The following is a 13,843-nucleotide window of genomic DNA, read 5'->3' as shown; positions in this document are numbered from 1 at the left end:
GACTGTTAGGCGTTACGAAGTACGCCAGGTCAGCTAGTATATAATACATATACATTACACCCTACCACATAATTTACAGTAATTCTAAATATTGCTATATGTATAACACAGTAACAGTAGTAAAATAATACAAAAATGCAAGAAATACTCTTATGTGTACAAAAATAAACATACTTCTCTCATAATTGTTTTAATAACATCCCCAGACATTGTGCGTGGCATGTGGAAAGCTTCAATCCAGTTTGACATCGAATCTATCATCACTAGCAATGTTTTATTATGGAATGGCCCTAAAAAGTCTATGTGTAGTCTACTCGGGCTCCGTAATAACACTTCACACATGCACATCACTTCACACACACCCACACCTTGTACACTCACTGCCGTCAGGTTCAGTGAGGTCACTCCATGTGGACGCACAGCTTGAACGGGGACGGTCCAGACAGCAGCTGAAGCACCAACAGTTCGTACGCAAACTCCCTATCACTGCGTGGAGGTCCTACTCCCTCATGCAGCACTGGCACAGCTTTCGCCTGCATAGGCGTATCAATTCCTTCAATTTGTCAGAGTACACGTATCCGGCGGCCAGCAACAACACACTCAGTACGATATAGATCTCTTTTCGTATCATGTTTAATAATTGTGTTTCTTTTGTGTTATGTATCTCTTTACCTATCAGGCACAACATCTGTACATCAATGGTGCTCAGCAACTTCCCGTCGCCGCATTTCAGGTGTTGGTAGTCCACCTGAAAATACACGATAAAAGTCATCACTCTTACATACATTTTAAAAAAACGCATGTTTAGTCTTTGGATTGGCTCTATCTATACCAATATTATAAAGCTGAAGAGTTTATTTGTTTGAACGCACTAATCTAAGGAACTACTGGTTCGAATTGAAAAATTATTTTTTTTGTGTTGGATAGTCCATTTGTAGAGAATTTTTCTAAAATAATAGTAGCCTAAGTTACTCCTCGTTACATCAGCTACCTGCCAAAAAAAGTCCCGTCAAAATCAGTCCAGCCATTTAAGAGATTAGCCGGAGCAAACAGACCGACAGACAGACAGACAAGAATTGTAAAAAATGTTATTTTGGTGTATGTACCGTATACACCATTTATATTCATAGGCATGTAATAAAAAACGATTATTCCAATATTACAAAGAGACACTCCAATCTTATTTATATGTATAGACAGACTAACATATGTACGAGTACATACATGTGAAATACTAATAATATTATAAAATATAAAGCGTATGTGGTCACGGCACTGCCGGCACTGACGGCCATTCATGAAGGTGGGCAGCACGTTGGTGGGAGCCGGGCCACGAACGACTTGAAACTCGCGTTGTGACCCGACTCCGGCTGCGTCAGACTCACCCTCAGTGTCAGGTTACTCGTGGTCCGTGTGTGTGTAGTGGACAATATCCTATCCGATGTCCGTACTGTATGTACTGTATGTACTGTATGTAATCACTGCTGGTACCTGGTCTCTGTGGTGTAAGAGTTCACGTAGTAGCGGCTGGTTGTCGCAGTTGCACTGCAGCGGATTCCCGGCGAGCATTACGAGCCGCTCGGGAACAGAGAACAACCTCGCACACACCTCCGCCGGTATGGCCGATATGTTATTGTTCCGGAGGTCCAACTCCTGTGTATAAAACGTTTCACTATTATGTAAATAATTGTGGATTGTGGGAGTGCTCGCTCTATTGCGACATTTCCGACCTAAGAGGGTCGCTGCTGGAGGGGAAACATCGCGGTGAAGGTAGCGGAGGGTCCGGTGTACTACCCGGACTTGGTGTCTTCGGAGGAGAATTTTAGGAGGCTGCGAGAGTTCAGGAGTGCTGCCAGGCACCGGAGCCGTGAATGTTTGTCCGCTGCCCTCTCCCGTCCGGGAGAGTGCGATCAGAGGTACAGGGATTGATATAATTTGTAGGTGTCAAGAGAATCCGTGCTTTTCAACGCGCATTCCTCGCAGATTAGGCCAGTACAACCGCGAGGTTGGCATGCCCATGGGTCAGTGGAGGGTTGCCACTCCACTGACCTTCCACCACTACCATCCGCCTTCCACCAACCACCTCAACTACCATCCCATTCTCCTGGGATGGTAGTTGTAAAGGTATGCTATACTCGTACAGTGCAACCTCGAGACAACAAGTAAACACTAAACATTCGGCATATCAAGTAATTCGTTGAACTGAGTTTTGTTATGTTGAGGTTACGTCGGTCTGAAATTCATTATAAAGAGTTTAAACGTTTCTGAGCCAGTTCAACCTGAATCTTTAACAGTAGTGACGAGCAGCAACGAAACAAAAGCTCGTCGAAAACTGTCGCACCATGAATCACATACAATGAGATTAAAACTCACACAACGGTGGGAACTTTATATAAAGGTTTCGGGTTCACAAAATTCATTAGTTAGAGGTATTTGTACTATTTCTTGATAGTTACAAATTCGTTATAAAGAGATTATTCGCAAAAAAAGTCCGCAATGTAAAGGTATATTTTCCATTGACTGTTATGGACAATTGAAGGGTATTACGATGAATCTGTTAAATGGAGGAAGTGGTAATGTTGAGGTACGTTATATTAGGGTCGCACTATGATCACAAGTCGGGGGAAAAGGGACCGCTAGTAATGTGGACTGATGACCTCACTGCTAGCGACGTCCCATGTCAGGTTGCCCTCCACGCGGTTCCCCCTGGAAACCATAATGACAAATTTCTGGTGAATTCGACACGATGTGCTAACTGACTTGACCTCGTGCTCGTCTTATCATGCTCCACTGGTGCCCCGCCAGCGTATACCGTCAGCGCAGGCGGGTGCAGCATTGCATTGTCATCAATACAGAATATACATACTCACAAGTAGGGTGTCGTTGAGGTAGTCGCGGTGGACGGTGTGAATGTAGTTGCCGCCTGCGTGCAGGAGTACGAGGCGCGGTATGGCCGGCGGCCGGGTGAGGGCGCGGCGCGAGCAGTCGGCGACGACGCCGCTGCCTTCCTCCTCGCTCCAGTAACAGTTGCAGCCGTCCGCGCACATGTGCTCTTCCTGTAAACCGTATACGTAAAGCTTCGTTCATTGTGTTTAATATATATATATAGTATAGTAAATAAATAAATGCAAAATTATTTATACAAATAATTTTTATTTTAAATCAACATTCAAAATAAATTAACAAACACTATAACTTTTAAGGTTTATTCTCTGTTAACCTCTTTGTTTTAAGCACTCTCTATTTTACCAGATATTTAAAACCAATTGCTTCATCTAAACATCTTTCCCATTCTTTTCATTCTGTCATTTACATTCTTTTTTTTTTATTTAGTCCGCGCAACTCTCCGGGATTTGTCGAGTTCCTAGTTTTGTCGCTCTTTCAGTACGACGACGTGGTTCACCGCCGTCCTTTTCCCCTTCTTCCTCTTTTTCCTATCCATTTGCTATGCTCCCACTCTGGGGTCGAGCCCCCATAAACATGCGGGGTTTGTGGCTACAGGGACACCAAGCAGCTTAGTAATTAATTTGTAAGTGTCATACTTGGTTATAGTTTGTTTTTTAATCCGGGAGACTAAATTGACAGGTTTAAATGTCAAATTTTCAAATAAGTTACCACCTCGGCTGTATGGGCACAGTTCCCTTTGCCTTTCCGATTAAGGTTAAACAGAACCAAAAAAAATGTTACCACCTGTAGCGGGGTAGCCATACCGATTTGTTTAATCGGAAACTTTTATTGTAACAAATTAGTTTTAAAGTTTAATATGACGTTTCTATAACAGAATTGTATAATTTACGTACATATACTAATGTTTCCACTGCTGTCGTAGTATTATACAGAACAAATATATATTTTTGTCGTTTCCGTACAAATAGTAATTTTTACAGTATTAATCTACGAACCAACATTTTTTTTCTTACAATCAGTTAAATAATATATGACACTATGAAAAGGTCATTTGTTTTATAAAAATTGCAGTTAGTCTTTATTAAAATAACAAAATCTATTTTGATACATACAACAACCATATATTTATTAATACCTACCTATACTTTATTAATTTGGTGTTATTGCTTTTTAAATAAACACCCACACATTATTTCCCTATAACCTATAAAAATGGGTAAATAACATTAATTTCCAATAGTGCCACAACCTTATTTAAAAAATGCATATACCTGGCATTATGTGTGTAATAATAAAATGTGAAGAAATTGTGATTGTTATTAAGTTTTTTTTTAATAAGTTCATCAGAACAGAGAAACAACATTTGACATTTATTATTATTTGACATTTGACATTGACTTTAATATTTGTAATTTATATTGTTAAACTTTAAGTTGGGCTAAAAAGGACTTGTATTCAGAGCCGTGAAACAAATTAATAAAAAATATTGTCAAATTTGTCTCGCCAATTTAAACAAAAACACATAACTGTATACTCTTTTGTCATAAAAAATTGTCAAAAACTATATTTTCGCGAAACGTCAACGCCACATGTCATATGTCACAGTTCTTTGTGATGGATCTTTGGTGCGAACGCACGCGTAGTGTTGATTGGTTGTTAGCTAGTGACATGAAAAGATGGCGCCTACAGTTTGTTTGTCAGTGTCATTAGAATTTAACGAAATACTCCATAATCCGAATTTTGCGGATATATGTTGTCGACTCGATATCAATATTTTTTTATGTTTTGTTATTCACATAAGGTTTCGTGCGAGTCTACCGTACCCCTTGACGGAATTATTATATTAATATAGATATACAAGTTCTTCAATATATGTAAGTACATATTACATCGTAGCTAGCTAGCTGTGGCCGTGGTTTCACCCGCGTTACATTTCAATATATAATATGTATATCAAAATTATTTAAAAACTAGCTATGCCTGCGGTTTCATCCGCGTGATATAGCCTGTATTATTCTGGTGTATAAGCTATACATATTATGAGAGAGTAACAAACTTCCATTCATACATACAAATGCACTTATAATATTAGTGAGATATTTTTAAAAAGTGTTAGCGAGAAGAATAGAGTAGAAATATCTTTATTCAAATAAACCTAATATAAGCACTTTCGAATAGTCATTTTTTTCATTCTACCGCTCAATCGGAATGCAGACTCATCACATGAAGAATGAGCAAGAAACTTGTGTGTTGCTCTTTTAAATAAATATTGTTTTAATTATATTTACATTAACGAGGATTAGGCATGCGATAATCAACATAGAAACCGCTACGCACTTAATCTCTGTTCAATCAGATAACATTGACAGTGCTATGTATTTTAAGTCAGATATTTTCTACAAAAACATTATTATCATTTACAAATAAATATACACATCTATATATCTATATATACATAAATACATACCTAATAATCTGGAAATGAGTATATATATATATATATATATATATATATATTTGATTTTCGCTTGAAAGACAATTTGCTCGCAGCGGTCTCGATACCAAGGCGTATGTATGTAGGTTCCAAGGTTTGATAGCTGATTGGTATAGTTACCTTCAGTGGACGCAGCATGTGTTCCGGCCGCACGCTCGTGAGGTTGGCGGGCAGAGGTACGCGCGCGTACAGCTGCGTACAGCTGGGAACGGCCCCCCACACCACGTGGCGAGGACACGCTTGCAGCGTCCGCGCGAACCAATACGTACGCCAGTCGCACCTCACTGACCCACGTACGGAGATGTTCACGGCCAGCTGACGACGAGACGAGTGCCGATATTAAATCTTTATATACAAAAATTACGTGTCACGTTGTTCGTCCGCGATGGACTCCTATACTACTGAACCGATTGCAAATTTGATTTGCACATTGTTTGCATTCTGAATTTAAATGTTTTTAATGTATATTCAGAAGGTTTGGGAATAGACATAATTAATTTTTATATGCCTAAGTGTTAAGGGTGGCTCACCCCAAAAAAATAAGTTATGTTACCGTCAACGACAACCATTCGCCAGCGTGATCCGCTAAAGCACACTTCTCATATTTTTAATTAATTAATAGATATGCTTATGATATATATGTTCTAGAAGTTTGATACAATCATTAATAGTCACGTGCGTGCGTGTGTGTGTGTGTGTGCGTGTGTGTGTGCGTGTGTGTGTGCGTGCATGCTCACCTCTGTGCAGTTCCCGCGGACCACCTCCCAGTAGTGGGACATGTTGTACGAGATGCTCTGGACTTTACTCAGCGTCAACTGCAGCCGCCTCTCTCCCATCCACTTCAGGTCGCTGTACTGAAGATACTGTAAAATAGCTGTAGTGAATAACTTATACATTAACTTGTGTTCCAGACTGTTACAATAACGGTTGACATAATATCATTAAGAGGCCTTTCACATTTTTTGGCCTAAAAGCAGGGTCTTTGGGGTTCTGGTTCTAAGAAATTAAGAGTCGGATATACATTTTTATTCCTGAATTATATAGATAGATATCTAATCTTAAAAACTACATCTTTGAAATGTTAATTTTCTCTTTGTTAGTCTTCCTAATTTCTAAAATAGTTTACGCACACACACAGTATTACTAATACACACAAAAACGCTAAGAGACAGAAGTTTGGGGTCGTCGTTCATTAATAAACAAACATAAATTGATATGATATCTTTACTAAAACTTGATAACTTTACTAAATTAAAATTAATAAATTGAGATAGCATCGTCCTTTTTTTCATTTTCAACTTAAATATCTAAAAAATTGATCATAATGAAACCCGAAATTTCAACAAAACTTTGCCATAATCATTTCTAATTTTCTCATAAATACAACGAAATTTTTGCATAAAAAAAACATAATAATAAAGTTAATATACTTGTAAATTAGAAATATAAAAAAAATATATAAGTTTCTAAGAAAAAAATAAACAATAATAATAATTTAAAGTTGTATAAATTCCATTGCGCCAAAAGTAAATTCTCAGTGCTGCGCTAGCGCTCGTCGAGGTAGGACCTATGCTATTTTTTACAACACCGCTAAGATAAGACATTCGTTAGTGAACATTAGCATAGAGCGACTAAACCATTTTGATAATTTAAGTAATATTTAATTAATTTTGCTAATATATACTTATTTCTACGAATATTAATTTAAAGTTGTTGTTAAATATATATATATATAATATTTATTTTAGCATGCCAAGACAAAAGTACAGTTATGCTACAAATAAAACCTACCTACCCTGCTGCACTATGAAAAGCACAAGAGCATGGTATTACGTCACACTAATGGCAATTAATTGTTAAAATTAAAAAAGAGAACGTTTTAGTATTTTTAAAAATAACGCTTATCTGAGAGAAAAATGTAAGAAAATGTAAACCAATTTTACTTTATGTTTATTTTGTAGTTTTTTTCTAAATTAAAATAGGGTTATTGTTTATAAAAATACCATTATTATTTTTACGTACATTTGACTTGTGTTATATCATCTAGTATGCAATGTGGATTGTAAATAAATTACCAAATTATATATAAATTATATTCCTTAATGTTTAGAGATACTTTATCCAATTTACTTTATTTTATTTTACACAATACAGATATTTCTAAATTGCAGCCATTCTGTTATTATACTCGTTGGACTTTCATTACTGTACAGTTATGTCAAATAATTATGCGTGTTTGGGTGAAAAGTCAACAACATTATAAATGTTTTTATTTAGTGACTAGCTTTTAGCTCGCGGCTTCGCCCGCGTGAATATGGGATATATAGGTTATCGCGCGTTTAAAGATCCGTGTACAGTATTGGGTCGTTATATATAAACCTTCCTCTTGAGTCTATCTATTCTGTCTATTAAATAACAACGAATCAAAATCTGCGTAGTTTTTGTGAAACAATGAAACTTTTTTAGGTTATAATCTAAATATATTTCCTTTATTTGGTCAATTTCATTATACCACGCTGACGAAGTCGCGGATACACCTAATATACATATAAGGATGGGACCTTTAAATCAAAACAAAGCCTTGAAAACACAACTATTATATATAAATAAAATAATTATTTGCTAAGTATAATATTTAGAACAAGTGAATATGGCAATAATGTATCCGACTCTTATAATAAATTATATTGTATCTATTAATAAATAAACTGAATTAATATGTAAGAAGAATTAATTAGTAAATTTATGTTATAGCAATTTCATCTTCTTGTCCTTATCCCAATTATTTTTATATTACTTAAGGTTTTGGCTTTTAGTTGTACAATCGGCCAGCATCCTGACATCAACCCTCTAGGAATAATATAATAAAAAAATATGGTCATTATTAGCACTTTGACAATTAAGATAAATCACGTTATTTTAAAAAATCCAATAAGTAGTTTATGTTACTTAGTTAAGTAGAAACATATCACATTATTAATTAAAATATTACAAGGATCAAAATGGTTCATACTAAATCCACACCGATTGCGCTACACGGTTATTTGCGTCTGTGTGCGTGTATTACTGTGTGTGTGCGTAAATCCATGCGATTAAACCTAAAGTTGAGCGGCATCATTTTGTAATAGGCCTCTTAATATTACAAATGCGAAAGTTTGTTAGTATGGCTGGATGTTTGTTACTCTTTAACTCAAAAAGTACTGAACGGACTTTCATGAAACTTTACAGTAATATAGCTATAGAATAACAGGTTGGCTGATAATATCAAATATGAAGCAGGCGAAGCTAGTATTATGATAAGAGCATAGTAGCACTATGGACCCAGCCGGACGTGCGCGCGCAGCTCAGCAAGCAAGCAAGCAAGCAAGTTACAATGACACGCTGTCATATTAACAGACTTCAATTATTTTGTATATTATTTCTGTGATCCATGTGTATACATATATATATATATATATGTATAAATAGATTTTATTATTTACTAGCTGTGCCCGCGACTTCATTCGCGTGGTTATTAAAAACACTACCGCGATCATCTATGATTGAGGGCATCATATATTAATAATTTCCCCTGTTTTTGCAACATTTTTCGCTGATGCTCCGCTCCTGTCGGTCGCAGCGTAAAGTTATATAACTTAAAGCGCTCCCCCACAAATGGACTGTCCAACATAAAAAGAATTTTTCAATTAGAACCAGTAGTTCCTTAGATTAGGGCCTTCAAACAAACAAACAAACACACTCTTCAGTTTTATAGTATGTCAAAGCTATCAAATATTCACTAGTCACCTCTAGTGTGTCGGCGCCACTGGACGCCGTCCGCTTCTTGAATATGTTGTCGAGTTTGAGATATCGCAGGTGGGTACAGCTGGCGAGCCAACTCCAGGTACTCGCGGCCCCCTCCCACGTGACATCACTCAAGGAGAGGTTTTGCAGTCTCCCGCAGTACCCCCCGCTGATGGTGCTCCCCCACACCGTCACGTTACGCAGCTGGTTGGGAGAACATAAGGGCGGCAATCTCACATGAGCGCCGTAGAAGTGTGTCAACTCAGTCAGCGGTTCCAACCAGTCGCCGCTGAAGTTAGCCATTTGGTCTTTCAGCCTATCGCAATATGTACTGAGACTCTTAATAGTCAGTCCTTTGAAGTGAATTTTAGTGAACGCAGGACATTGGGCGAAGTATAGTTCCAACACATGTGGAACTGTGATGTTGAGTCGGTGCAGCACGGCCGCGTACGAGTCGTCTGGCACGTCGCAGTACTTGAAGCGGACGAGACGGATCTCCTGGCGGGTGAGGAAGCTCGGCAGCGAATTGCTGTTCAGGAGTGTCGAGTTTTGTTTGCACGATAACGTAATGTCATCTGTGTTGCGGTATACCAGTAGTACCTCGCCTACAACAAACATATTTCAATATTAATTATTTGGACTGTATGTGGGACGTTGGGGTGGGTGCAGCCAACGATGTTATGGTTATTAAAGACAATAGAAGAATATAACACTATATCTATGTCTATACATATAAATAAAATTGGAGTGTCTGTTTGTAATATTGAAATAACAGTTTTTAGTACATGCACATGAATATAAATACGGTACATATACTAAAATAACGTTTGACGTGACTTTTTTTGGCATGTAGTTGATGTAGTAAGGAGTAACTCAGGCTACTTATATTATAGAAAAATCTTTTAAATTCCACGCGGACTAAGTCGCGAGTACAGCTAGTTATAGAATATATTTGGTAGAAGGCAGCAGGAATAACAAGAGCATATCATATCAAAATACGGAATGCAGTGCCGGCCAGCGCAGCGGCCCGGATGTAACGACTCCTGTACATCAATACTTATTAATGTTATAAATGCGAAAGTAACTCTGTCTGTCTGTCTGTCTGTCTCACTTTCACGCCAAAAGTAAATAACCGGTTTAAATGGAAGGTACGCAGATAGTCTAGGTCCTAGGGTTAAAAATAGAGATGAAAATTTGAATAAAAGCAGTGGCACTCAATGAGGAAGTAGCCATTATTATTGCTAAAAGTTGCATATAGATGGCGTGATTGGTATCGATGGAATTCTTCATAGTTTTGCAAACGTTTTAAAAAACAAAACTGTGTTTTCAAAAATGTTTAATCAATTTTTAAAAAGTTATATATACATGTTAAAATGAAATAATGCGTTTAGAAAAGTAATTTTCATATATTTACTCATTTTGTTATTTTCCAGTACTTAATTACACTTTAATCAGTGCTAATACGGGGCTCAATGTTTTCAAAATGCTTTCATAGATGCCATTGTCGTCATTTGTATCGGCCTAATTAAATGTCTTTTTTATATTTTCCAATAATAAGCACTTAATATATTATTATTGTAAATTAAACATATAAAAAATTTTTAAGTAAATTAAAAATAGCCGAACAAGCAAGTAATACTATTTCCAATAATACTTATGTATGAAGTGTTGTCATATTAAAAATAAATACATGTATTATCGATTTTTTTGAATAATCGATAACAGGATTTTATTACAGCGCATTATTCGATGATGCTTTTAATGAGTCGTTGTGAACAGTAAATTTTCATTATTTTGTATTATAGCAGTGTTCCGTTTCAAAGAACGGAATATAGTAGTACATTATTAGTGTCGTTGGTTATTTACATTTGTACTGAAAAATCGATTACATAATAATTTAAAATATCGAGTACGAATCGTAGCTGTCTTCGAATACTGGCAACTGGTAAGATTAAAATAGTATTTAAAAAAAAAGAGAGAAATCGACCCTAACTCGAATACCATAAGTTGATTTTCCTTTCTCATTAATATCATAGCAGTTTGTTTTTAACTTGCGTATGACTCTGTGGTATGATGTTTAACGTGTATTGTTATTGTACGGTGCATACATCTCAAAAATTATATTTTAATGTAGGTACATACATTTCTTTCATACATTTCCTACATGTCAAAAATTATCTTTTAATGTAGGTACATACATTTCTTTCATACATTTCATACATGTCAAAAATTATCTTTTAATGTAGGTACATACATTTCTTTCATACATTTCATACATTTCAAAAATGAACTTTTTATGTAGGTACATATATTTCTTTCATACATCTCATACATTTCAAAAATTATATTTTAATGTAGGTACATACATTTCATACATGTCAAAAATTATCTTATAATGTAGGTACATACATTTCTTTCATACATTTCGTACATTTCAAAAATGAACTCTTTATGTAGGTACATACATTTCTTTCATACATCTCATACATTTCAAAAATTATATTTTAATGTAGGTACATACATTTCTTTCATACATTTCATACATTTCAAAAATGAACTTTTTATGTAGGTACATACATTTCTTTCATACATCTCATACATTTCAAACATTATATTTTAATGTAGGTACATACATTTCTTTCTTACATTTCATACATTCCAAAAATTATCTTTTAATGTAGGTACATAACACCCCATGTCAGACCCCTTGTATTTGGAAGAAACTTAAAAATAATGCCAAAAATATTAGATGAATATATTTTTAATACGAATATTGTTTTATTTTTGTTCATCAACTTTATCCCTCACTAACAATACTAGTAGTAGTACATAACCTGGTTTATACCGCTAAATATATTGAAAGATATACGAGTAATTCAGAATGTTATCAAGTTCAAAATAAGCACACATTACTTGCCTAGATAACAGAGTAATATTACTCGTAATAAAAACATTTGTAACATTCATATGTATACTACGTATGTATAGTAAGTACTTACGCTGCGGCGCCGTGAGACTCGTCTACCGCATATACTCATCTACGCGCGGTAACCGCGCCGACCGACCAATAGGAGCGCGCCTCTCGTGTTTCCAGAAAGTTCGCGACTAACGGACGATATAGTAGTAAGCAGTAGTAAGGCAATGAGTGTCCCAGTGACATCATTATAATATTTTCTCGTTAAATTTTATTGTAATATACACAATTTCGCACTTCTAATAATGAAAAACCTAGACCGACCCTGTTCACTTAATCTTACAAGATCTGACTTTAAAAATTACGATATCCTCATATAGCCATTCATTTCCCCTTTCAATACTTTTTCGCATTAAAAAGTAGCCTTTCTCAGGGTCTACATTATCTGTCTACCAAATTTCAATTAAATCAGTTCAGTAGTTTTGGCGTGAAAGCGAGACAAACAGACAAACTGAGTTACTTTAGCATTTATAATATTTGTAAGAATATCGCTATTAAAAATAGGGGTTGGTGAAAGACGAGTGAAAATTTAGGCGTGTATGTATTTTCAATATAACATTATAAATAAATAAAAAATTGTCCATAATACAAAAAAATATTTTTTCGGGGTAGGCCACCCCTATGACTTAGGGGTATAAAAAATAGATAACAACCCTACCTCAGACCTGGCAAGTATACATATCAAATTTCATCAAAATGTGGGAGAAATATGGCAACTAACACTGTGATACAAAATTTATATATAAGGTATAGCGGAATTCTCATTAGGTAAAAGAGGCGTACATCGTAGAATACATGAGGTATATACCAGTAAATTAATTGTAGCTAAAATCAGTCTCATACATATAACGATTGAAATAAAAAATCGTATAGCCCGATTTTGATACGTACGAGTATAAACGTATCAAAATCAGGCTATACGTATAGCGCAGACGCGTTACAACATATCAAAAAAATAGGCATGGAATGTAAAATAAACCATAACATAATAGGTACATTGGCACATAAGCCATATCTGCAGAGTGTCGGCTAACGATATTATACCTACACATTTACATTGAATCTTGAATCGTCCCTAATGAGGTACACGATACAGTTACCTACATATCTATTATATACATATCTTTGCAAAACAGATGTCATGTAAACTGAATTGACTGCCATCTATTTTCATGCTTTGTTACTAAGCACCCACTAGTAATCCGAACTGCTTCAGATCTAGAGACATCTAGCGGCTACGGCGGCGAAATAAAATAGCCCGAGTTAGGAAGGAACCATTTTCTTGTATGGGATGGGGTATCTGTATGTAATATTATGTTATCTGTGATAAAAGTATTGTCATCTTTAAAACTAGAAGCTTGGTACCTATTTTTTAGGCAGTTGATTTAATTTAATTTTCAATCGACTTTCAATACTATTCAATGCTTCCCAATTATTGTACAATAGCCAAGTTGTTAATTCACAAACAGACAGATGGACAAAAATTGTAAAAATGTTATTTTGGTGTCTGTTTTAGTATTTATATTCATATGCATGTACTAAAAAACGGTTATTTCAGTATTACAAAAAGACACTCCAATTTTATGTATATGTAAGTACTGAAGGTATAGATACTAAATAAATCCTTACTTCCTTACTAATATTACAAACTAGAGACCCGCCCCGGCTTTACACGGGTGCAATGC

General features: G+C 35.7%; 1 protein-coding gene across 1 annotated transcript; it reads right to left on the bottom strand.

Annotated features, from left to right (window-relative positions):
• Positions 1–406: 406 nt before the first annotated feature.
• LOC131855329 (uncharacterized) lies at positions 407–9,572 on the bottom strand. Its single transcript, XM_059206582.1, has 6 exons — positions 9,188–9,572; positions 6,139–6,255; positions 5,522–5,716; positions 2,871–3,056; positions 1,492–1,653; positions 407–748 (listed from the first exon to the last, which is right to left on the bottom strand). Exons 1-6 carry the CDS (start codon positions 9,485–9,487, stop codon positions 500–502), a joined length of 1,209 nt encoding a protein of 402 aa, XP_059062565.1. The 5' UTR covers positions 9,488–9,572; the 3' UTR covers positions 407–499.
• Between the last annotated feature and the right edge of the window lie 4,271 nt (positions 9,573–13,843).

The sequence above is a fragment of the Achroia grisella genome, unplaced genomic scaffold (assembly GCF_030625045.1).
Source record: "Achroia grisella isolate CSIRO2021 unplaced genomic scaffold, CSIRO_AGI_Agris_v1 utg1360, whole genome shotgun sequence".
In the NCBI taxonomy this organism is placed as follows: domain Eukaryota; kingdom Metazoa; phylum Arthropoda; class Insecta; order Lepidoptera; family Pyralidae; genus Achroia; species Achroia grisella.
The sequence above is the reverse complement of the archived record's forward strand: the minus strand, read 5'-3'. Positions and strand labels throughout refer to the sequence as shown.